Raw genomic sequence first — 25,175 nt, forward strand, 5'->3', positions numbered from 1 at the left:
CGCCCGCCAGTCTGACACAGTAACTAGTATTGGAGCCTTGTTTACACCACAAGCTGGAAGCAGGGAGGGATGATCACTGTGATGTGTACTGTGAAAAAAAAAATGCGAATATTCGTAATAGCGAATATTTAGCGCTATATTCAAACTATTCGCGAATATGCGATATTCGGGAGAAATATTCGCATGGCGAATATTCGTGCCGAACACTACTGGACATGTGAGCAATTGTGCCTACAGAGAACTCACGTGACCAGCGCCCATGAATATTCAAATTCAGACCTGAATGGAGAGAGCGTGACGTCACAAGGGGGCGTGGCGTCACGTCATGTCTCGGGAGCTTGCGTGGGGTCATACATCCTATCCCCTATCATTTGGATACTGGATAAGATGTCTATGGCTGGAATAGCCCTTTAAGGGTGCATTTACACACACACACACAGGATCCACGGTGGATTTTAAGTTGCAAAATCCGTAACTGGGGTCCACAACCGCAGATTAAACAAGGAAATTCTTATGTACTTTTGATATAAAATCCGTAACTGCAGATTCGGTGTGTGAATACACCCTAACAGTTCTGTCTTCAAACCATTGGGGCACCATAAGTCCATCATGTGACCAGGACTGTTCTGTATCCACTGAAAATAAACAATGAAGGTTCCTAGTGATTGACTGCAAGCAGAGATCTTGAAAAAGCTGAGGAATAGATACAGAAAATATATTGGAAAATTGTGTAACTTTTCAATATAAAATAAAAAACCTTTATTTGCTGGAACCATAACGCCCCTTTTATTGTGGGCATAAGAGTAGCCCCCCTACTTTATGAACATAAGACGACCTGAAACAGCCTTATCCTCACATACAGACACAGATAACGCTACACACAGATTTGTAGATTTAACGCTTTAAATAAAACAACTTTACTATAAAATAGTTAACATTTCTTACACATTTTCTTTAAATTTTTTGGTTTTGCTCTTTAGGAATACAACCAGTTGGGCAACCCACAGAAATATAACAAAATAGAATAGAAAATATATTAAAACTATTGCACTTTTGCAAAAAAAAACAAAAACATATACATCGTAGAAGGCAGCCATGACGTAGAGGTTACATTAACAGTGGTAATCTCATTCGTCTTCCTCCTCTTGGTCCACAGGGTGAAAGGGCAGAGTGGTTTGTCCTCGTTCGGGATCTTGCATTCTTAGAATGCGGATAAGATTACTGGAAGGAAGCGAGCTGCAAAGCAATATATCACATAAATAGATTTAAATAATACTTGCTGGAAAAAAGAATCTTAAAGGAGTAGTTTCATGGGTAAAAACTTATCCCCTATCCACTGGATACGGCAGTGTTTCCCAACCAGGGTGCCCCCAGCTGTTGCAAATCTACAACTCCCAGCACGCCCGGACAGCCGAAGGCTGTCCGGGCATGCTGGGAGTTGTAGATTTGCAACAGCTGGAGGCACCCTGGTTGGGAAATACTAGGATAGGGATTAAGTTTTAGATTGCAGAGGGTCAGAGCGCTGGGTCCCCGACTCTCCCCTGGAGCGGTGCGTCACACCCCCTCCATATATTTCTATGAGAGAGCTGAAGACAGCCGAACTGCTCTCCCACAGATATATATGGAGGGGTGGGATTTGTGACGCGTCTCCACACGGGAAATCCCGTAGGAGGCGCCAGACTTCGGACCCCCTGCAATCTAAAACTTATCCCCTAACCTGTAAAAGCACTGGCAAGTTTTTTTTTTCCCTTCTTCTTTAGTGTATCACAAGCTATTTTGTAGTCCTCTTTTGTATACCTATTTAAGTTGATGTGTAGTGTATGACCTCTCTGTCATTTTGTTTCCTTATTCCCCCTTTGATATGACTGTCCTAATGCAGCGTACATTTCTATGACACCTCTGACTTTGCTGAGAGAGGGGCAGAGTCTCAGCACACTAAATTCTAAGGGATACAGTTTCAGTTGGTGTCCGTGTGATAGGTTTCTTTATGTTTGTTGCTGCCTCTCATGGCACACACTGGAGAGTCAGCCCTGCGCACTAGAGAGTCAGCCCTGCGCACTAGAGAGTCAGCCCTGCGCACTAGAGAGTCAGCCCTGCCCACTAGAGAGTCAGCCCTGCCCACTAGAGAGTCAGCCCTGCCCACTAGAGAGTCAGCCCTGCCCACTAGAGAGTCAGCCCTGCCCACTAGAGAGTCAGCCCTGCCCACTAGAGAGTCAGCCCTGCCCACTAGAGAGTCAGCCCTGCCCACTAGAGAGTCAGCCCTGCCCACTAGAGAGTCAGCCCTGCCCACTAGAGAGTCAGCCCTGCCCACTAGAGTCAGCCCTGCCCACTAGAGTCAGCCCTGCCCACTAGAGAGTCAGCCCTGCCCACTAGAGAGTCAGCCCTGCCCACTAGAGAGTCAGCCCTGCCCACTAGAGAGTCAGCCCTGCCCACTAGAGAGTCAGCCCTGCCCACTAGAGAGTCAGCCCTGCCCACTAGAGAGTCAGCCCTAACCACTAGAGAGTCAGCCCTGCCCACTAGAGAGTCAGCCCTGCCCACTAGAGAGTCAGCCCTGCCCACTAGAGAGTCAGCCCTGCCCACTAGAGAGTCAGCCCTGCCCACTAGAGAGTCAGCCCTGCCCACTAGAGAGTCAGCCCTGCCCACTAGAGAGTCAGCCCTGCCCACTAGAGAGTCAGCCCTGCCCACTAGAGAGTCAGCCCTGCCCACTAGAGAGTCAGCCCTGCCCACTAGAGAGTCAGCCCTGCCCACTAGAGAGTCAGCCCTGCCCACTAGAGAGTCAGCCCTGCCCACTAGAGAGTCAGCCCTGCCCACTAGAGAGTCAGCCCTGCCCACTAGAGAGTCAGCCCTGCCCACTAGAGAGTCAGCCCTGCCCACTAGAGAGTCAGCCCTGCCCACTAGAGAGTCAGCCCTGCCCACTAGAGAGTCAACCCTGCCCACTAGAGAGTCAACCCTGCCCACTAGAGAGTCAACCCTGCCCACTAGAGTCAACCCTGCCCACTAGAGTCAACCCTGCCCACTAGAGAGTCAACCCTGCCCACTAGAGAGTCAACCCTGCCCACTAGAGTGTCAACCCTGCCCACTAGAGAGTCAACCCTGCCCACTAGAGTGTCAACCCTGCCCACTAGAGTGTCAACCCTGCCCACTAGAGGATCAGCCCGACACACTAGAGGATCAGCCCGACACACTAGAGGATCAGCCCGACACACTAGAGGATCAGCCCGACACACTAGAGGATCAGCCCGACACACTAGAGGATCAGCCCGACACACTAGAGGATCAGCCCGACACACTAGAGGATCAGCCCGACACACTAGAGGATCAGCCCGACACACTAGAGGATCAGCCCGACACACTAGAGGATCAGCCCGACACACTAGAGGATCAGCCCGACACACTAGAGGATCAGCCCGACACACTAGAGGATCAGCCCGACACACTAGAGGATCAGCCCGACACACTAGAGGATTAGCCCGACACACTAGAGGATCAGCCCGACACACTAGAGGATCAGCCCGACACACTAGAGGATCAGCCCGACACACTAGAGGATCAGCCCGACACACTAGAGGATCAGCCCGACATATCTAGAGAAACCGCACTACACACTAGAGAATCAGCACTACACACTAGAGAATCAGCCCGACACACTAGGGAACCAGCCAGACACACTAGAGAATCAGCACTACACACTAGAGAATCAGCCCGACACACTAGGGAACCAGCCCGACACACTAGAGAATCAGCACTACACACTAGAGAATCAGCCCGACACACTAGGGAACCAGCCCGACACACTAGAGAATCAGCACTACACACTAGAGAATCAGCACTACATCCAGCCCTCAAGAGTGACAAAACCTCCATTACAGAACTGACACATGCACCCAAGCTGGTGAATCAGCCCTGTTGAATAGGCTGTAGTACCAGACATTGCTACATTTGGTAGGGGTCCCTTGGAAAATTTCTGAATCCAACTAAAGATGACCAATATGTCCTGGTATATGTGATCTAATTAATGCTGGTATATGTGAGCTAATTAATCTTTACTATGACAATATAATGAATCGATGTTTTACCTCATATGTTGGGGGGTTAACAAAATAAACTGTCGAAACCTCTGAGAATCGGCCATAGTTAGCATCATATCCATTGATATCCTCCTGTTCACCATATCCTACAAGCCAAAGAAGACATCAGAAGTAGGTTATATGTACAGTCACAAATGTCACACAAGCATTTGAAAGTGAAGAAGATAGACCTCTGATCCTTGAGGGTCGGTTTCGTTTTTTCCTCCTCTCCTTCAAAAAAAATCATAACTTTTATATTCTCATCCACAGACAAGTATGAGGGCTTGTTTTTTTACACGACCAGTTGTCCGTTGTAATGCCATCACTCACTTTACCATAACATAAAAAAAATACGATTTGTGTGGGGAAATTAAAAAGAAAACAGCAATATTGCAGTTTTTGGAAGGTTTAATTTTCACGCCGTTATATTTTACGGTAAAAATGTGTTTTCTTTATTCTTTGGGTCACTACAATTAAAATGATACCCAAGATTAAATACTTTTCTATTACTGTTGCGCTTAAAAAATAAAATAATCGCCAAATTTTTTAACCAAATTAGTATGTTTAAAATCCCTCTATTTTGAAGACCTGTAACTTTTTTCATTTTTCCGTATAAGCTGCGGTATGAGAGTTCATTTTTTATGACGTGATCTGTACTTTTTATTGATACCATATTTGCATATATAAAACTTTGAATAAATTTTTTATCAATATTTTTGGAATAAAATGTTAAAAAAAGGAGATTTTTTTATACTTCCAGTAAAATCTCTTTCTCGAAAGATCCATTGGGGGACACAGACCTTGGGTATATGCTGCTGTCTCTAGGAGGCTTGACACTATGGTAACCAAAAAGTCGGCTCCTCCCAGCAGAATATACCCACCTCCAGGCCACTGAGCTAATCAGTTTTAGTCCCAGAGCAATAGGAGGAGACCGACAGGTCAAAGGAAAAAACCATGAACTGTCCGAGAACCAGAAGAAAAATTAACTGAACACTCCCTCGGACAGATAACTGAATAGGAACTCCAGAAAAAGGAGGGAGCTGTGTCCCCCAATGGATAGAGAAAGAGATTTTACTGTAAGTATAAAAAAATCTCCTTTTCTCTATGGGCTCCATTGGGGGACACAGACCTTGGGACGTACCATAGCCGTCCCTTGGGTGGGCAGAGAAAAAAGGTCAGGACGTCGGCTGTGCCACTGCCGCCTGCAACACTTTACGGTCCAGACTAGCATCAGCCAATGCAAAACTATGAACCTGGTAGAAACTCGAAAAAGTGTACAAAGACGACCAGGTGGCCGCTTTACAGATCTGCGAGGCCGAGGCCTTGTTTCGGAGAGCCCAGGATGCCCCCACAGAACGGGTGGAATAAGCCAAAACCCTAAAGGGTGGGATCTTCCCCTTGCAGCGGAAAGCTTCCGAAATAGCACATCAGATCCACCGAGAAATGGTGGCCTTGGAAGCAGGCTGTCCCTTTCGACTGTATGGGGAGAAAAAAGAGGCCAGAGAGGGCGCCTCGTGTGATACCGTTGGGGTGGTAGAGGGAAGAGGAAAGGAAATAGGTGCGGGGCTTACAGGCCCCTTAGGTAGTAACTGCTCACCTTAGAGCAAGTATTAAACTTGCATATCAACCCAATGCTGGGGTTACAAAATAGCCGGAACCGCTGCTGAGCCTGAGGTTACAGGTGAGGTCTCCTGGAGAAAGTAGATGATCATAAAAGAGCAAAATGACCTCGCAAATGGCACTGCTGGTTCCGTGGGAATGTAGGAATAAACCAAATCCAGAGTAGAATATTGTAAAAGCTTGTGGATTTTATTGCAAATGAATAAAATCAATAAAAAGCGATACAAGTTGAGATCACGCGTTTCGGGGGAGCCACCCCCTTCTTCAGATCAGTGTGCAGACTATACAAACAGAGATTCTATAAATAGTGGAAAAGGGCGCCAAGTACATTAGGGGGAGGAGTCATGCAAATGACATTCAGGTAAAACAGTAGGAAAAAACTAAGAAACAGAACATAATCACAATATGTCCATCATATGTGGGTAACCGTAGGAACCATATGTTATTAGGCAAGGAATTCAGTGTGAAACTTGAATATATGACTGCCGATGTCTGGCAGTGTCAGGCCGCACATCCGGACCGCAGATGTAAACATCCGGGGTCCAGATGTGAGCCAGAGTGACTATGACAGCGGCCGCGATCGCAGAGCTGATGTGTAATGCGAGGGCGCGCGTTGCCACGGACGCGTTGCTAGGGTGCGTTCCAGGATGTTTATGGAAAGAAGGGCTTCTTGGGGAGACCAGAGGCCTTGAACAGTCTGATCCCTGAAAACACCCCCCCAGCCCGACAGGCTGGCATCTGTCGTGACCACCTGCCAGTGGAGGGGAAGGAACGAACGCCCCTGAAGAAGAAGGGGGGAGTGGAGCCACCAGCACAGAGACCGACGGGTCCGAAGAGGGAGAACAATCTTGTGATCGAGAGAGAGAGAGAGAGGAGACCTGTCAAACAGGGCAAGAATCGCCAGCTGATGAGGACGGTAATGAAACTGGGCAAAGGGTACGGCCTCCATGGCTGCCACCATCCGACCCAGGACTTCCATGCAAGTACGGATGGAGACCGGGGATGGTATCCGGAGGGAGCGGACTCCCGAAAAGAGGGCCAGACGTTTGTCCGGCGGGAGGCGAATCAGAGTAGAGGCCGAGTCGAACTAAAGCCCCAAGAAGACCAGAGACTGGGTGGGGGAGAGAACAGACTTGTCTCGGTTGATATACACCCGAAGCGACATAAGGTCTGAATAGTGAGGCTCACATTCTCCAGAGCCTGGGCTCTGGTGGAGGCCTTGATGAGGAGGTCATCCAAGTAAGGAATCACTGAGACCCCCCAACTCGACCGTAGTAGGGCTATGACGGGTGCCAAGACCTTGGTAAAGACCCGCGGAGCAGTGGCCAGACCAAAGGGGAGGGCCACAAATTGAAAATGACCTTCCGGAACCGCAAAGCTGAGGTACCGCTGATGGCCAGGAAACATCGGAATGTGGAGGTAGGCATCCTTGATGTCCACTGAGGAAAGAAACTCCCCTTGATCCATAGACACCACCACTGAGCGGAGAGATTCCATTCAGAAATGGCGGATTAGAAGGTGTTGATTGAGACACTTGAGATCCAAGATGGGCCGCACAGAACCGCCCTTCTTGGGAACCACAAAAAGGTTGGAATAGAAACCCCGAAAGCGCTCCCTGGAGGGGACCGGGACAATGACTCCCTGGATGAGAAGGGACTGAAGCGCCCCCCCGAAATTCCCTCGCTAGCGAAGGGGACCGGGGGGCCCGGGACAGAAAAAAATCAATCCTCCGTAAGAGAAGCAAATTCGATCCAGTATCCGTTGGACACCACGTCCCTGACCCAGGAGTCTTGAATGTGCGCCGCCCAGACGTCTCGAAAAAATAAAAGACGACCTCCCACCCGAGAAAAATTAGCCGGTGGGGGCGTCCCTTCATGCGGAAGTGGGTTTGCGGGTGCCAGACTTGGCTGCATAACGGCCGGAACGATTTTCCGATTTCCAAGAGGGGCACGCCCGGCTAACACATTCCCTAACTAGGAAAATAAAAAACCTGGTCTGAGGAGAATCCCAGACCAGTGTCTATCCTCCTTAGACACTAAACTGAAACTGATTAGCTCGGTGGCCTGGAGGCGGGTATATCCTGCTGGGAGGAGCAGACTTTTTGGTTACCATAGTGTCAAGCCTCCTAGAGACAGCAGCCTATACCCAAGGTCTGTGTCTCCCAATGGAGCCGATCGAGAAAGCAGCAATTTTGTTTTTATTTTTTTACGTTCACCGCACGGTATCATTAACATTATATTTTAATAGTTCGGATATTTATGCACGCGGCGATACCAAATATGTATATTACATTTTATTAATTTTTTTATACTTTTTGGGGGTTAAATGGGGAAAATGGGACAATTAAAATTTTTATTGGGGGAGGGGATTTTTCAAATTTATTTTCTTTTTTTACATTTTAATAGTCCCCATAGGGGCTATGCATATGACATAGCACTGATCAGTGTTTTCGGTCATCTTCTGCTCTGGTCTGCTCGATCTCAGCCCAGAGCAGAAGATGACGGGAGACTAACGGAGGCAGGTGAGGGGACCTCCGTTTGCCGTTCTGGATGATCGGATCTCCACGGCAGCGCTGCGTGCAATCCGATCATCCATTTTAGTGACCTCAGCTCTGCAGATGCCGTGATCTGTATCGATCACAGCATCTGAAAGGTTAATGGCAGACATCCGCACGATCGCGGATGTCAACCATTACCGGCAGGTCCCTGGATTCTATCAGCAGCCGGGACCTGCCGCGCATGATCCGGGCATTGCTCCGATGCTCGTGGTAATGTATGGGACGTAAATGTACGTCCTGGTGCGTTAAGTACCACCTCACCAGGACGTACATTTACGTCCTGCATCCTTAACCCCTTAAGGACTCAGGGTTTTTCCGTTTTTGCACTTTCGTTTTTTCCTCCTTACCTTTTAAAAATCATAGCCCTTTCAATTTTCCACCTAAAAATCCATATTATGGCTTATTTTTTGCGTCACCAATTCTACTTTGCAGTGACATCAGTCATTTTACCCAAAAATTCAAGACGAAAGGGGAAAAAAAAAATCATTGTGCGACAAAATCGAAGAAAAAACGCCATTTTGTAACTTTTGGGGGCTTCCGTTTCTACGCAGTGCATATTTCGGAAAAAAAAATTACACCTTATCATTATTCTGTAGGTCCATATGGTTAAAATGATACCCTACTTATATAGGTTTGATTTTGTCGCACTTCTGGAAAAAATCATAACTACATGCAGGAAAATTTATACATTTAAAAATGTCCTCTTCTGACCCCTATAACTTTTTTATTTTTCCACGTACAGGGCGGTATGAGGGCTCATTTTTTGCGCCGTGATCTGAAGTTTTTATCGGTATGATTTTTTTTTGATCGGACTTTTTGATCACTTTTTATTGATCTTTTAATGGTATAAAAAGTGGAATTTTTTTGCGCGTACGCCATTGACTGTGCGGTTTAATTAACAATATATTTTTATAGTTCGGACATTTACGCACGCGGCGATACCACATGTTTATTTTTATTTACACTGTTTTATTTTTTTTATGGGAAAAGGGGGGTGATTCAAACTTTTATTAGGGAAGGGGTTAAATGACCTTTATTAACCCTTTTTTTTTTTACATTTTTTTTGCAGTGTTATAGGTCCCATAGGGACCTATAACAATGCACACACTGATCTCCTATACTGATCACTGGCGTGTATTAACACGCCTGTGATCAGCGTTATCGGCGCTTGACTGCTTCTGCTGGATCTCCGGCACGGAGCAGTCATTCGTCGATTGGACACCGAGGAGGCAGGTAAGGGCTCTCCCGGTGTCCTGCAAGCTATTTGGGATGCCGCAATTTCACCACGGCGGTCCCGAACAGCCCGACTGACTAGCCGGGATACTTTCACTTTCGCTTTAAAAGCAGTGGTCAGCTTTGACCGCCGCTTCTAAAGGGTTAATACCGCACATCGCCGCGATCGGCAATGTGTGGTATTAGCTGCGGGTCCCAACGATGTGATGCGGGGTCCCGCTTCATATTGCGGGAGCCGGCGCAGGACGTAAATATACGTCCTGCATCGTTAACTGGTTAAAAGGGGTACTCCACTGAAAGTAGTTTTTTGTTTTTAATGAACTGGTGCCAGAAAGTTAAACAGATTTGTAAATTACTTCTATTTAAAAATCTTAATCCTTCCAGTACTTCTCAGCTGCTGTGTGCTCCACAGAAAGTTCTTTTCTTTTTGAATTTCCTGTCTGACCACAAGTGCTCTCTGCTGACACCTCTGTCCATGTCAGGAACTGTCCAGAGGAGGAGAGGTTTGCTATGGGAATTTGCTACTACTCTGGACAGTTCCTAAAAAGGACAGAGGTGTCATCAGAGACTGTGGTCAGACAGGAAATTCAAAAAAGAAATGAACTTCCTCTGGAGAATACAGCAGCTGATAAGTACTAAAAGGATTAAGGTTTTTCAAATAGAAGTAACTTACAAATCTGTTTAACTGTTTCTGGCACCAGTTGATTTAAAAAAATAAAATAAAAATAAAGGTTTTCCAGTGGAGTACCTTAACCCCTTAAGGACGGACCAATTTTTTACCTCAATGACCAGGTTGAAATTTGACATGTATCTCTTTAAATGATAATAACTAGGGATGAGCGAACTTACAGTAAATTTGATTCGTCACGAACTTCTCGGCTCGGCAGTTGATGACTTATCCTGCATAAATGAGTTCAGCTTTCAGTTGCTCCGGTGGGCTTGAAAAGGAGCACCTGAAAGCTGAACTAATTTATGCAGGATAAGTCATCAACTGCCGAGCCGAGAAGTTTGTGACGAATCGAATTTATTGTAAGTTCGTCCATCTCTAATAATAACTTTAGAACGCTTTTTCTGAGCGGAGCGATTCTGAGATTGTTTTTTCGTGACATATTGTACTTTATATAAGTGGTGCATTTTTGTTGACACATGCAGCATTTTTTGTGAAAAACGTAAAAATATTGTGAAAAACTGGAAAATTTCTGGCGTCTTAATTTTTTTTTTTTTTTTTTACAGTGTACACTGTGCGGTAAAAGTGATGTTATATTTATTTTGTGGGTCAGTACGATTATGGCGATACCCATTTTATATAGCTTTCTATGTTCTTTTTCTGAGCAAAATTCTTTTTCTGCCATTCATTTTCCAACAGCCGTAACTTTTATTTTTTGTCCGACACCATTGAGTAAGGGCTTATTTTTTGCGGGATGAACTGTACTTTTCATTGGTATAATTTTTGTGATACGTGCTACCTTTTTATTCCGCTATCTGTACCAAAATTGGCGAATTTTGCGCTTTTTCTTATGGCGTTCACCATGCAGGATCATTTACATTATAGTTTTATAGTACACGTCATTACAGATGTGGCACTACCTATTATGTACATGATTTGTGTTTTTGATCTTTTTTGGTAATAATACAGGGCTTTTATTGGGAAAGGGGCATTTTTTTTCTACACTTCATACTTTTTAGAACTTTTTATTTTATTTTTTACACTTTTTACAGGTTATACTCTGCTGCAATACATTTGTACTGCAGCACAGTATGACCTGATGAGCTGCACACAGCACAGCCTCTGGCTGGATCTCACAGGCTTCCGTAGCAGGCATACAGGAGGTCATGATCTGATCTCCTGCTGCCATAGCAACCAATGGCGACCCGCGCTCCCCCTGTCAACACCATAGATGCCGTGATCAGGATTGATCACGGCACCTAGGGGGTTAATGCTGCCGGGACCGGCGCGATCGCGGCTCTGGCAGCTGCGGCGGGACTCCGGCTGTGATTAACAGCCGGGTCCCTTCCCCGATCTCCTGCGCTGCCCGCGGCAGTGCAGGAGATCGATATGACGTATGCATACGTCCAATTGCGCGAACGTGTCGGATGATTGGACGTATGCAAACGTCCTATAGCGGGAAGGGGTTAAGACTATTTGGGTTGGGGAAGGTTAGTGGCCCATATTATCGACCACATCTGTGTGTACTTTTTTTTTTGTTGCGTCACCCTTTCAGTAGCACCTGGGTGTGGTATGTGTAGATCAGTGTTTCCCGACCAGTGTGCCCCCAGCTGTTGCAAAACTACAACTCCCAGCATGCCCGGACAGCCTTTGGCTGTCCGGGCATGCTGGGAGTTGTAGTTTTGCAACAGCTGGAGCCACCTTGGTTGGGAAACACTGGTGTAGATATTGCAGCAGAGATATGTTCCCCACTATGTATTATCGGGGCACTGTAAGTTGTTGCAGAGTTTCGGAGTACATCCTGCACCAAATATTAGCAACACATCCACCAAATCTGCACGTGGCCTACAGCAATAGCACTATAAGCATGACAATAACATTACCATGTAGACATCAAACTCATCCAGACATCGGAAGGGAGATTCTGCAATTGACCAGAGAGAAAGCACAAAACAGACAGTAGAGAAAGAACGTTCCCCTCCAGAAAGAGACCTCATATCCGATAGCGCTGCCTTGTTCCCTTCACCAGGCTGGACCTACGGTGAAAGATCACAATGGTTACTAGAAACGTTGCACATTTCGACCTATTAATAAAAAGCATTTTAACCAAGATAATGTTTTCTTATGATCAACCTACGGTTATTGAGAGAGTTTCATTCTTGTGGTCAAATGTGATTTTCCCAGAATAAGCTCTTTGAGACAGTAAGGAGTCAAAGTAAAACTTGCATCGTAAAGTAAGGTACCTACAAAAAACAGAGAGAGGAAATAAATATATACAGAGCTATGGGTAGTAAACTGCAGCTCACACATTAGGCTCAGTCATTATCTGATAAGATAAAGATAGAAGATTCAGGGTAATGGAAGACTCCAGGTTAGGCCCCTTTCACACTACAGGTTTCATCCTGCTTTTTTACTGCCGTTCTTTTACAATAACGGATGAAAAAAAAAAAAAAGGGTTAAAAACCTGATTTAAAAAAAAAAGATGTAACTGGTAATAACGGATGAACAACATCAGGTTTTTAAGAAAAAAAAACATTAAAAATAACGGATGATAGTCATCAGTTATCATCCGTTATTACCAGTTATTGCATCCGTTCTGCAATGCAATAACTGGTAATAACGGATGATAACTGATCAGCACAAAAAACTGATGTTAAAAAAAAAAAAAAATATATATATATATATATATATATATATATATATATATATATATAACAATGGCGCAGCACTCCAAAATTGCAAAAAAGTGTAAAAATGTATTCCTTCATGTCAAAATTCAAAGCGACGTTTCAGCTCCCCACTGGAGCTTTTTTCAAGCATGCTTGAAAAAAGCTCCAGTGGGGAGCTGAAACGTCGCTTTGAATTTTGACATGAAGGAATACATTTTTACACTTTTTTGCAATTTTGGAGTGCTGCGCCATTGTTTTCTATTACATGGACTTTGATCGAGTCGGGGCGCTGGCACCGGGCATCTAATGGTGAAGTAGTGCTGCATTGTTTTTGAATATATATATATATATATATATATATATATATATATATATATAAATATATATATAAATATATATATATATATAGTGGGTGTCTAGTACTTATTGCATTGTCTCCAAACCAACAATGCTCCGGCTGTCCAGGCATGCTGGGAGTTGTAGTTTTGCACCCTGATTGGGAAACACGGACTTATTGTGAAGCACTACATAATGTAAATATGGCACAAGGATGGCACAAAATAAAGAGCTAAATCTGTACCATCAGCAGCGGGTGTCACCTGCAATGTACAAAATGCTGCGATGGCTGGGGTCAGAGAGAGCTCAGATTACAGCTTTTTATCCCTTTACTTACAGTGGGGATGGCATCTAGTGAATAGATACAGAAAGGGGATTCTTCCTGTCACCCCATGATAGAATTAGAAGTTGCCGATAGGCTGGCCCTAATAGATATATACAGAGCCAAGGAAGGACCTATTAGGTTGCTCTTTAAAGTGTACCAGTCGTCAACCAAAACTTTTTTATATAATTTAGATACCATTATATGTATATTTGTAATATACATTGGTTAAAAAATGTGTATATTTTTGGGTAAAAAAAATGTGTATATTTTTGGGTAAAAAAAATGCTGTTCCTGCAGCTACTGTCCATGTGTCCATATGATGAGTCCAAATACAGGAAGTGAGGGCAGGAGAAGCAGAGCTCTGTGCAGGATCATGGCTTGTCAATCATCCTGATATGTGAGCCAGGAGCATGTTATAGAGGCTCAGAGCACACTGTCCTGCTTGTCCTCAGTGTACAGAGCCCTGCTTGTCCACCATCACTTCCTGTATTTGGACTCCTCATACAGACACACAGGCAACAGCAGGGACAAAAAATATACACATTTTTTTTAACCAATATATATTACAAATATACATATAATGGAATTATCTACTTTATATAAAAAGTTTTTGTTGACGACAGGTACACTTTAATTAAAGTGTCTTCCAACAGTACTATACAGAAGGCTGCAGAGAAATGCAGCTCACACTGGGATGGTATAGTTGGTGAGGCATATGCACAATGCCTAGCAATGTCGTGGATGAGTCCCATGTAAAAAAAGTAAATAAATAAAAATAAATAAAATAAAAAAGGGACAGTGCTTGGAACTTGCTGAGCATCATACATTGCCTCGACAACTGTCCCCCCAGCGTCAGCTGTCTCTCTGCACAGATCTGTGCAGAATGGCGGAGGGAAAGCAGCTCTGGCCGTAAATTTTAAACATGTAATGTAATGACCCTTTCAATAAAGTTTAAATGTTATTTAGACCGTACAATAAAAAAAGGTTAAAAAAAAAAAAGATTTTTTATGCTTACCGTAAAATCTCTTTCTCGAAGGATCCATTGGGGGACACAGACCATGGGTGTATGCTGCTGTCACTAGGAGGTTTGACACTATGGCAACAAAAAAAGTCGGCTCCTCCCAGCAGGATATACCCGCCTCCAGGCCCTGAGCTAATCAGTTTTAGTTCAAGGGCTATAGGAGAGGACCGACAGGTCAAGGAAAAACACGAACTGTCCGAGAACCAGAAGAAAAAGTATAACTGAACACACCCTCGGACAGAGAACCAAAGAGGAACCCAAAAAGGGCGGGAGCTGTGTCCCCCAATGGATCCTTCGAGAAAAATTTTACGGTAAGCATAAAAAAAATTTCCTTTTCTCTATCGGCTCCATTGGGGGACACAGACCATGGGACAAACCAAAGCCGTCCCTTGAGTGGGCAGAGAATCAGACAGGCAGACGGCTGTTCCGCTGCCGCCTGCAGCACTTTACGGCCCAGACTAGCATCAGCCGATGCGAAGGTATGAACCCGGTAGAACCTCGAGAAAGTGTGCAAAGACGACCAGGTAGCCGCTTTGCAAATCTGCGAGGCCGAGGCTTTGTTCTTGAGAGCCCAGGATGCACCAACAGAACGGGTAGAATGAGCCAAAACCCTGAAGGGAGGGATCTTCCCCCTACAGCAATAGGCTCCCGAAATGGCAGACCGGATCCACCGAGAAATGGTGGCCTTGGAAGCAGGTCGTCCCTTACGACGACCTTCTGTAAGGACGAAAAAGGAATTGCACTGACGAAAGGAAGAGGTGATAGAGAGGTAGGACCTAACAGCCCGAACCACATCCAGTTTGTGGAGCAAACGCTCCTTGGGATGAGAAGGAGCGGGACAAAAGGACAATGTCCTCATTGAGATGAAAGGCCGAAACAACCTTAGGCAAAAAGGAAGGATCTGGCCGGAAGACAACCTTGTCCTGGTGAATCACCAGAAACTGAGAATGGCAGGAGAGAGCTGCCAATTCAGACACTCTGCGAATGGAGGTGATAGCAACAAGAAATGCCACTTTCCAAGAAAGGAGGTGCAGGGACACCTCCCTAAGGGGTTCAAAGGGGGCACCTTGGAGGACACCCAGAACCAGGTTTAAGTCCCAAGGGGGAGTAGGTGACCGATAATGAGGGGCAGCATGCGCCACTCCTTGAAGGAAGGTCCGGACATGAGAATTAGAAGCCAGAGGATGCTGAAAAAGAATAGAAAGGGCCGAAACCTGACCCTTAAGGGAACTGAGAGACCACCCCTGTTCCAATCCCGCCATGGAGAGAAAACGGGGAACGGAAAAAGTAAGAGGAGACAAGACCTGAGCTTCACACCAACGAAAATAAGACCGCCAGGTACGGTGGTAAATTTTCGCCGAGGAGAGCTTGCGTGGCCTGAGCCTGATGCGAATGACTTGGGAAGAGAAACCGCGGGCTCTCAAAACCGCGGTCTGAACCGCCACGCCGTCAAATGCAGCGACTGTAAATTGGGGTGGCAAAGAGGACCCTGAGACAGCAGGTTCGGACGAAGTGGAAGGCGCAACGGAGCCTCGTCCAGGAGCCTGACTACGTCAGCATACCACGTCCTTCGGGGCCAATCTGGAGTGACCAGTATGGCGGGAACGCCTTTCGCTTTGAGCTTCTTCAGAACCCTGGGAAGGAGCGGAAGGAGAAGGAATAGATAGGGCAGGGCAAACCCCGCCCAAGGAATTACTAGGGCATCCAAGGCTAGCGCCAGGGGATCCCGTGACTTTGACCCAAATGGAAGAATCTTCCGATTGTGCCGAGGTGCGAAGAGGTCCACGTCTGGAATGTCCTAGAGGTCGCGGACCTGCACAAAGACCTCCAGATGTAGAGACCACTCGCCGGGGTCGGCTGAAGACCGGCTGAGGAAGTCCGCTTCCCATTTGAGCAAACCCGGAATGTGAATCGCTGAAATGGCTGGAACCTTGTGTTCCGCCCAGAGGAGAATCTTTGTCACCTCGGCCATGGCTGCCGAGCTGCGAGTGCCGCCCTGCCGATTGATGTAAGCTACGGTGGACGCGGACAGGGCGGGTCTGAAGCAGGGACTCCCAATGAAGAAGACAAAGAAGAATTGCCCTCAGTTCCAATATGTTTATCAGAAGAAGGGCTTCCCGGGAGACCAGAGGTCTTGAACCGTCCAGTCCCTGAACACACCGCCCCAGCCCGACAGACTGGCATCTGTTGTGAACGGAGGGACTCCAGTTCACCAGGAGAATGTGAACGAGTGGAGGCAGCCCTGGAGGGGGGCGACCCCGATCGGGTACGCGGCTCTGGAGAGGCAGAGCGGCGACTCCGGGAATGTCCTCTGGAGGAGCGACGTTTGTGACCAGATGACACGGGGGGCGGGACCTACGAGGGGAGCGCCCACGTCTACCTGAAGACTCAATGGAAGAGTCAGAAGAAGCACCCCTAGTATGCTTGTGAGAGCATGAAGCATGTAGAGAAGAGGAGCGGGACCCTTTAGAGGGCCGGCGTAGGGCAGACTTCTTCAAGGCAGACACCACGGCACGGGAGGCCTCAGCAACCGAACGTGAGACTTGAGTCAAGTCAGCCATATACTGGGATAGAGAAGAAACCTAGGCTGGAGGGGCAGCTGAATCCACCGGGACTGAAAGAGCATCCGGGGGTGCCAGGGGGAGCAGTGGAGCAGGTAGAGCAAGTGGGTTCAGCAGAACCAGGCATTTTGGAATTACAGCTCTTACAGACAAAATGGTAACCTAACGCTTGTCTGTTTAGAGGAAGGAACAGTTCTGGGTACGGACATAATGAAAAAAGAACTCTCTCACCCGAGCCTGTGTCCCCAGGGCAGCTGCTGTGAGGAGAACTCCGCTCTAGTATAGTTAGAGATGGGAGAAAAAAAAACAGCCAATAGCCAGAGAGGGGCGTGCCAGGAGCAGGGGCACTGCTGATTGGCCCCTGCCACCTACAATCGCGCGCACAGCGCTGATAGGAGGAATATTCGCGCCCCTTGTAAGCTCCGGCGGCCCTGGGTGGGCGGAGCTAAAACGCCCCGGCTGCCGAAGTGCTGGGAAGAAGCGCAATAATGGAGCCCGCTCCTTGTCCCGAGCACACGTAGTTCGCATATGCGCTCGCGGAGAAGTGAGCGGGAGAGACTCTGATTCAGCGGCAGCAGTCTGCTGCCGAAAGTGAAAGTAAGTCGGCGCCTCATGCGCCTGCATAGCATAAACGCTGCGGCTGTCAGCCGCATAAGTAAAAACACACACAAGCTTGAGTGCTTGTGAAATAAACTGTGCCCCATAAAAAAATGCCACTGCTCACCCCAGAAATAAAGATAAAGCCCCTTGTCCAGGCCAGCCCATTAGACCCTGTAAAGGTGGCCAAAAACTGAGGGTCTCCAGAGATTGCAAGTCTGCACCTAAGGGAGAAAGGGAAATATACTCACCTCAGTCAGAAGAACTTACCTAATGGAGTCTTCTGTGAGGTCTTCAGTCAGCTTTCTGTCACCTGCATCATGCCGGGCTACCATGTGCGAGCGAGGCGAGCAGGGAATAGGGGGACCCGGACCCATGAGGTACAACCCCAGGCGCTGACCGTTGGCGAGAGGGGGTTAACAGCACATATACGCAATGTCTGTGCCCCCTCAATCGCAATGGGGAAACAGTGAGCCACAGTTCCTAAGTCCCCACCTGAAAACAGGAAAGAAAACGGAGTAAAAAACTAACACATCCCTAACTAGGAAAATAATAAAACATAAGACCTGGTCTGGAGAATTCCAGACCATGTCCACCTCCTTAAGACACTAAGCTAAAACTGATTAGCTCAGGGCCTTGAGGCGGGTATATCCTGCTGGGAGGAGCCGACTTTTTGTTGTTGCCATAGTGTCATACCGCCTAGTGACAGCAGCATACACCCATGGTCTGTGTACCCCAATGGAGCAGATAGAGAAAAGCAAATACATTGCTGGAGAATGCTGTCAAAAGACTGTCAATTAGAAAGTTAAAGGAGAGCGCAATAATAATTGATTTCTCCATAAAAATTAAGTAGTGGAAAACCCCTTTAATACCTTTTTTTATTCCACATAAGCTGCATTTGCTGACATCGGAATACCCCTGTAACCTAAACTTCCTTTTGCAATATCTAGAAAGGTCCAATAACCCCTGAAATAATCCAAGGTTAAGTAATGATATTTACCATCCTCTCTGCGGAGACGATATCAGCTACATCAATTAAATGAAGATTGTACCGTGACGGAAGGAAATGTCATCCGCAAAGAGAAACAATGGTACATGGAATACAGATGCAGCGGTTTCATAAGGTTCTCACAGCGAGAATATTAATTCTGCCACTCAGGCTGACAGTGCCCGCTTTACTACAGATCAATTCATTTACAAGTTAAGGGTGTATTCACCGTTATATACCGTGGAACCGCCAAAAGTTACAAAAATACCGTGATACACACATTTGGTCATACCGCCCAGCGCTTGATCCAAGTTGTAATACTGCTTACAGGACAGAGGTCCTGCTGTTTTTAGAAGAATTTAGCAGTTTTCCTATTCCTGGATAATCCCTTTAAAAAGGAACCCATCATCACTTTCAGGGTGCGTTCACATGTGCGCATTTTTGCTACAGATTTGCTTCTGAAGATTTTGCTGCCCATTAAAGTCAATGGGCAGCAAAATCTGCAGCAGCAAGATCTGCAGCAGCAAGATCTGCAGCAGATCTGCAGCAAAAATATGCACATGTGAACGCACCCTTATACTGCTTAAACCATAAGTCCTTAGGATGGTACCGAATTGCTTCTTTCTGCGCAGCTGGCCTTGACTGATAGGTTCTCCTTAAAGAGGTACTCCGCTGCTAGACATGTTATACCCTATACAAATCTCTGCCGCGGCACCCCAGACATCCGGTGCACGGAGCGAACTCAGTGCAGTGCAGGATGACTGGCGAACCCCCTCCATGTCTATGAGAGGAGACGGCTGTGTACTAGCGTTCACGCCTCCTTCAATCTACAAAAATGGAGGGGGCGTGGCATGAAATGATCATAGAAGCCCCAGGCTTCAGTGACCGTAACGCCGGAGCGCCAGCCCGGAGATCGCAAGGGCTCCCCGCAGACGGACCCCCCGTGATCAGACAGGTTATCCTCGATCCTTTGGATAGAGGATAACATGTATAGGGGCAGAGTACCCCTTTAACCCCTTAAGGACGCAGCCCTTTTTCACCTTAAGGACTGAGCCCTTTTTCGCAATTCTGACCACCGTCACTTTACGAATTAATAACGCGAAAACGCTTTTACCGAATATTCTGATTCTGAGATGGTTTTTCGTGACATATTCTACTTTATTTTGGTGGTAAATTTTCAGTGTTACTTGCATCCTTTTTTGGTGAAAAATCCCCAAATTTCATGAAAATTTAGCATTTTTCTAACTTTGAAGCTCTCTGCTCAGGACCCCTCGTCTCAGGACCCCCCTGGGCGATGTGCAGGCATCCGGCTCCGATCCCCAACCGGCTAGCGGTGGGGACCGGATTTCCCACGGGCGTATGGATACTCCCTCGGTCCTTAAAGGGGTAATCCGCCCCTAGACATGTCAGATCGCCGGGGTCCCGCTGCTGGGGACCCCGGGGATTGCTGCTGCAGCACCCTGCTATCATTACTGCGCAGAGCGAGATCGCTCTGCAAGTAATGACAGGCAATACAGGGGCCGGAGCATCGTTATGTCACGGCTCCGCCCCTCGTGACATCACTGCCCGCCCCCGTCAATACAAGTCTACGGGAGGGGGCATGGTGGTCGTCACGCCCCCTGCCATAGACTTGCATTTAGGGGACGGGCCGTGATGTCATGAGGGGCGGAGCCATGACGTCACGCTGCTCCGGCCCCTGTATCGCCCGTCATTACGCACAGAGTGAACTCGCTCTGTGCAGTAATTATGGCGGGGTGCCGCAGTGGCGATCCCCGGGGTCCCCAGCAGCGGGACACGCGGCGATCTAACATCTTATCCCCTATCCTTTGGATAGGGGATAAGATGCCAGGGGCGGAGTACCCCTTTAAGGACTCGGAATGCAGGGCGTATCCATACGCCCTGTGTCCTGAAGAGGTTAAAGCCAAAGCCACTGTATAAGAGAGAAAATGTGTGTATACCTCCCCAGAAAAAAAAAAGAAGTGCAGAGGCACAAGGATCGACGTGGGGTCTGTATTTTCTACATAAACTATATGATGTAAGAATAAAGACCTACCTTCGAAATTGCTGATACATCCTGTATCGCTGAGTCATGATGTCATCTAATAATTTAACAAACACTTTCAGGTTCTTGACTTTACTCTCCATGTCCTGATAGTTCTCCTTTGCAGAATGATACTCTCTGGGGAAAAAAAATGTAACTCCTTAAAGACACAGTGAGATTTCATTTTTGCGCATTGATTTTTTCCTCCTCACTTTCTAAAAGCCAATTACTCTTCCATACGAGGGATTGTTTTTGCACCACCAATTGTACTTTGTAACAATATCACTCATTTTACCACCATTAAAACAAAAGAAAAAATCTATATATTGGAGAGAGATTGAAAAAAAGAAAAAAGCTATTTCCCAAAATCTACACAGTGCACTTTATTATATAGGTTCTATTTTAGTAAAAAATTCAGTAAAAAAATATCTATATATCTATATATCTATATATCTATATATATATATAAAACTCAATGGAGGAGATTTATCAAAACCTGTGCAGAGGAAAAGTTGTCCAGTTGCCCATAGCAACCAATCAGCTCGCTTCTTTCATTATTCACAGGCCTTCTTGAAAATGAAAGAAGCGAGCTGATTGGTTGCTATGGGCAACTGGGCAAGTTTTCCTCTGCACAGGTTTTGATAAATCTCCCCCAATGTGTGTATGTTCCAGCATCACGTCCAAACGGCTAAAGATATTAACATGAAACATGGCACACATGTTACTTATATGTCAGCAACAAACATAGGATATGTGATTTAACCCTTACTCACCCCCCATTTGCCAGGGGCGGGGTTTATGTATTAAGTCCCATACAAGTCAATGGGAAATATATGTTACTGCATAACGGGATAGGAGGTCGGGATAGGAGGTCGGGATAGGAGGGCGGCATATGAGGACGAGAAATAAGGACGAAAAATGATGACGGGATATGAAGTCAAAAGCTTCCTCCTTTGTTTATTTTCCTCCCCAACAAGGATTAGGAAGGAAAAACCGGGCAGCTAGTATATTATATATATATTGGGGGAGATTTATCAAAACCTGTGCAGAGGAAAAGTTGTCCAGTTGCCCATAGTAACCAATCAGATTGCTTGTTTCATTTTTCACAGGCCTTCCTAAAAATGAAAGAAGAAAGCTGATTGGTTGCTATGAGCAACTGGGCAAGTTTTCCTCTGCACAGGTTTTGATAAATCTCCCCATTATATATATTTTTGTATGCTTAAATTGTCCCATTCTGATTCCCAACTCTTACTTTTCCATATAGGGGGATGTATGTATTTTTTGCTCCATGGTCTGTAGTTCATATTGGTACCATTTTTATTTTGATGGGACTATTTGATCACTTTTTTTATTATTTTATTCTATGAAGAGAGACAAAAAAAATCAGCAATTCTGGACTTCGGTATTTTTGTACTATTACGCCACCGATTTTGCGTTGTGGATATTTCTGCTCACTGGAATATCACATTTATTTTTGTGTACATTATTTCTGTGGGGGTGAGTAAGACTTTTATTATATATGTTTTCACACTGAGCAATAATGTCCCATAGCACAGCATTGATCAGTGTTATCAGCGCTCCACTTATACAGGCTGCCTGTCCAGTTGCAGAGCCGATCAGATGGCGCAGAACAGAGTAAGGGACCTCCAGACATTCAGTCCTTCCGCCTTCAGTGCTGTTAAGAGCTAATTTGCATAATGCAAGATTGTGTTCTATGTGGGGAACATTTAAGTACATTGTGGTAAAAAATACATGGTTTTACTCAGGGTCACCTACACTAACCATCTGTATATTCACGTTAGTGGGGTTGAGCCATCTGTCCGTTTCCCTTTAAAAGTCTGCACTGGAGTTTAAAGGGGGGTTCCCAACTCGCATTTATTCTTCATTCACAGGATAGGGGACAATCTGATCAATCCCACTGATGGGCCCCCCCACCGATCACAAGAATGGAGGAAAACTGTCCCCCGAATGGAGCACAACTTTAAATTACTCAAACAACTGCCATACATGTAGGACAGCCACTACATGATAAAAGTAAAAATGATCCAAAAATAGTCACTGGTTGTCTACGTTCACATCATTAAAGTTGATGAAGCTGGTGCCTGTCTGCACGTATACGTTTTTGCATTCCAATTTGACAGTTTGCTAAATATGTGTCACGGATAGTCCAATTATAATGTACTCATCTTGAAAAGGGAACCCATCATCAGATTTTACCATATATAATGAGTTCTATATGGTAAAATCTTGTTCCTCACCATTCCCACAATTTCCTGCCCACAGGTAATTGTGAATTTATAGATTAAAGTGTCCCCTGCTGGCCTATAAGTAGTCCCTTGGGCGGACTGAGGGGGCATGTTTACAGCCAGAGCCGACAGGACTAGGTGAGCATAGCTCCCATCCAGGGGACTACTTATGGGGCTTGCGAGGACACTTTTAAACTAAATATCCTCACCATCCCTGCGGGCAGGAAAATCCCCCGAGGATGGTGAGGAAGATTTTACCATATGACACATTGCCACACGTTATATACGGTAAAATCTTAAGCCAGATGTAAGTTTTGAGGTGGACCTCCTAGGATATGACTTGTTTTTCCAGCACATCACATAGATGCTAGGTGTGACTGAGATTTAGGGAATATAAAGGCCCAGTCAACAGTTTTAGGTGTGGCCCAGGGTATTATCCTGCTGCCATTAGAAAAAGTGCTATCGTAAAGGGGACCCCTTAATGCTTAGGTAAGTAATACAATGACTGCTCAGTAGCTACACAGCCCCATACAAAGTAATATTCCATGCCCTGTGTTTTCTACAACCTATCACAGCCAGCATTAGCGCTACACTAGCTCTTCTGTACAACTATGAGAACAAAGAGTCTTGGGCACCAATAACACTGTTTCCAGTTTACCCTGTATCCTTTCTTAGACCACATTTTATAGGCACTAACCCATTGTTTCCAAACCAGTGTTCCCCCAGCTGTTGCAAAACTGCAACCACCAGCAGGTTCGGACAGCCTTTGGCTGTAAGTGCATACTGGGGGTTGTAGTTTTGCAACAGCTGGAGCCACACTGGTTGAAAAACAATGCACTAACCACTACATACAGGATAAGCAAGGATATAAGCATGGGTATCCCATTCAACTGTTGGTGGTTTTAATGTTTTGACTGGTATGTTTTGGCTGGAAGAAAACCCTTTAAAGGAGAACTGTAGTGCAATTTAACCTATCCCCTAAATTATAGATCGCAGGGGGTCCGACCAATGGAACCCCCCCCCCCCGATCTCCTGTATGAGACCGCAGCAGTACGCTGGAGAGGGGCATTCCGTCACCGCATGACGCGGGGGCAGACAAGCCCACTCCATGTATCCCATAGAGATACATAGAGGGGGCGTGTCTGCCGAGGCTTCCTGCTGGGGACGACACAGCGCTTCTTGCAGACAGCCGCAGCCCCGTACAGGAGATCTCAGGGGGCCCCAGCAGTAAGACCCCCGCGACCTATAACTTATCCCCTATCCTTGGATAAGTCATATTGCACTACAGTTCTCCTTTATCCACAATCCTATGGAAAACCAGAACTACCTATTGTGGTATCACTACATACTTTATTATTTCTTCTCTGCTCCCATGAAGATGATGTTCCGAGTTTATCTTATCTCGAAGGTGGTTTATTTCCGTATCCAAACTCCTAGCTGTCCGTGAAACTTCCATCCGCTCAGGAAAAATCTGTTTTGCCTTAGCCACCTTCTCCTGTTTGGATTTAAAAAAACAAACAACATATAGCCATATAAGCAATTTTATTTAAGTAATGTGCTTTTGCTCTAAAAAGGCAATGTGAACAAAGGGCAATAATATGCAGTTTCCTGTATATTAACTTTTTTTTTAATCAACATATTGTACTGCAATGTACATAGATTAGCCATCCTTATCAGTCCCTGTCACCAGCAGAGATCACAATCTAACTCTCTATCTCACACATAATTGGGCAATTTATATGAAGCCATTAGGGCTGCACAATATACGTCAATCAAATCATGATTTGTGCAAATTGCGAAATAGCCCACCATGAAAATTTGCAATTACCTGCGGTACACAGGGTCTGGGCTGCAAACGAAATTCAAATAAGTCAGTGTTTCGAAACCAGGGTGTCGCTGGCTAATGCAAAACTACAACTTTCAGCCCGGACAGCCAAAGGCACCCTGTGCTAAGTAATAATAGGGGCGCAAGGGAAATGTAAGAAACATCTGATGCTCACCTAGCCCCGGTCCCTGTAGGTCTGCTGCAGATGCCGTTCTCCATGCGGTTCAGGTATCTTTGTGCTTCCCGACAAGCAGCTGGTTCCAGGACCTTTCCCAATCAGTGCCAGCAGCAGTGTCATGTGTCAGGCCAGTGATTGGTTGAGCAGGAAGGTCCTGTAAGTCCCTTAAGACATCGGAATGCATGGAGAATGGGATCTATGGCAGATCTACGGGGGCTGGGGCTAGGTTAGTATCTAGTTTTTT

The 25,175-nt window shown here is 46.0% G+C and overlaps 1 protein-coding gene across 4 annotated transcripts in view; it reads right to left on the bottom strand.

Annotated features, from left to right (window-relative positions):
* Window positions 1-769: 769 nt before the first annotated feature.
* SMC6 (structural maintenance of chromosomes 6) overlaps window positions 770-25,175 on the bottom strand; it is a 141,859-nt gene continuing 117,453 nt past the window's right edge. For all 4 annotated transcript variants that reach the window (XM_056564246.1, XM_056564247.1, XM_056564243.1 and 1 more), the window contains exons 22-27: window positions 24,278-24,423; window positions 20,695-20,820; window positions 12,282-12,387; window positions 12,028-12,180; window positions 4,077-4,174; window positions 770-1,236 (exon numbers count right to left, since the gene is read on the bottom strand). In XM_056564246.1, the coding sequence (XP_056420221.1) occupies window positions 1,128-1,236; window positions 4,077-4,174; window positions 12,028-12,180; window positions 12,282-12,387; window positions 20,695-20,820; window positions 24,278-24,423 (738 nt within the window). In that variant the 3' untranslated portion in view covers window positions 770-1,127. The remainder of the gene's footprint in view (window positions 1,237-4,076; window positions 4,175-12,027; window positions 12,181-12,281; window positions 12,388-20,694; window positions 20,821-24,277; window positions 24,424-25,175) is intronic.

This window comes from Hyla sarda, chromosome 3, assembly GCF_029499605.1.
Source record: "Hyla sarda isolate aHylSar1 chromosome 3, aHylSar1.hap1, whole genome shotgun sequence".
Taxonomy (NCBI): domain Eukaryota; kingdom Metazoa; phylum Chordata; class Amphibia; order Anura; family Hylidae; genus Hyla; species Hyla sarda.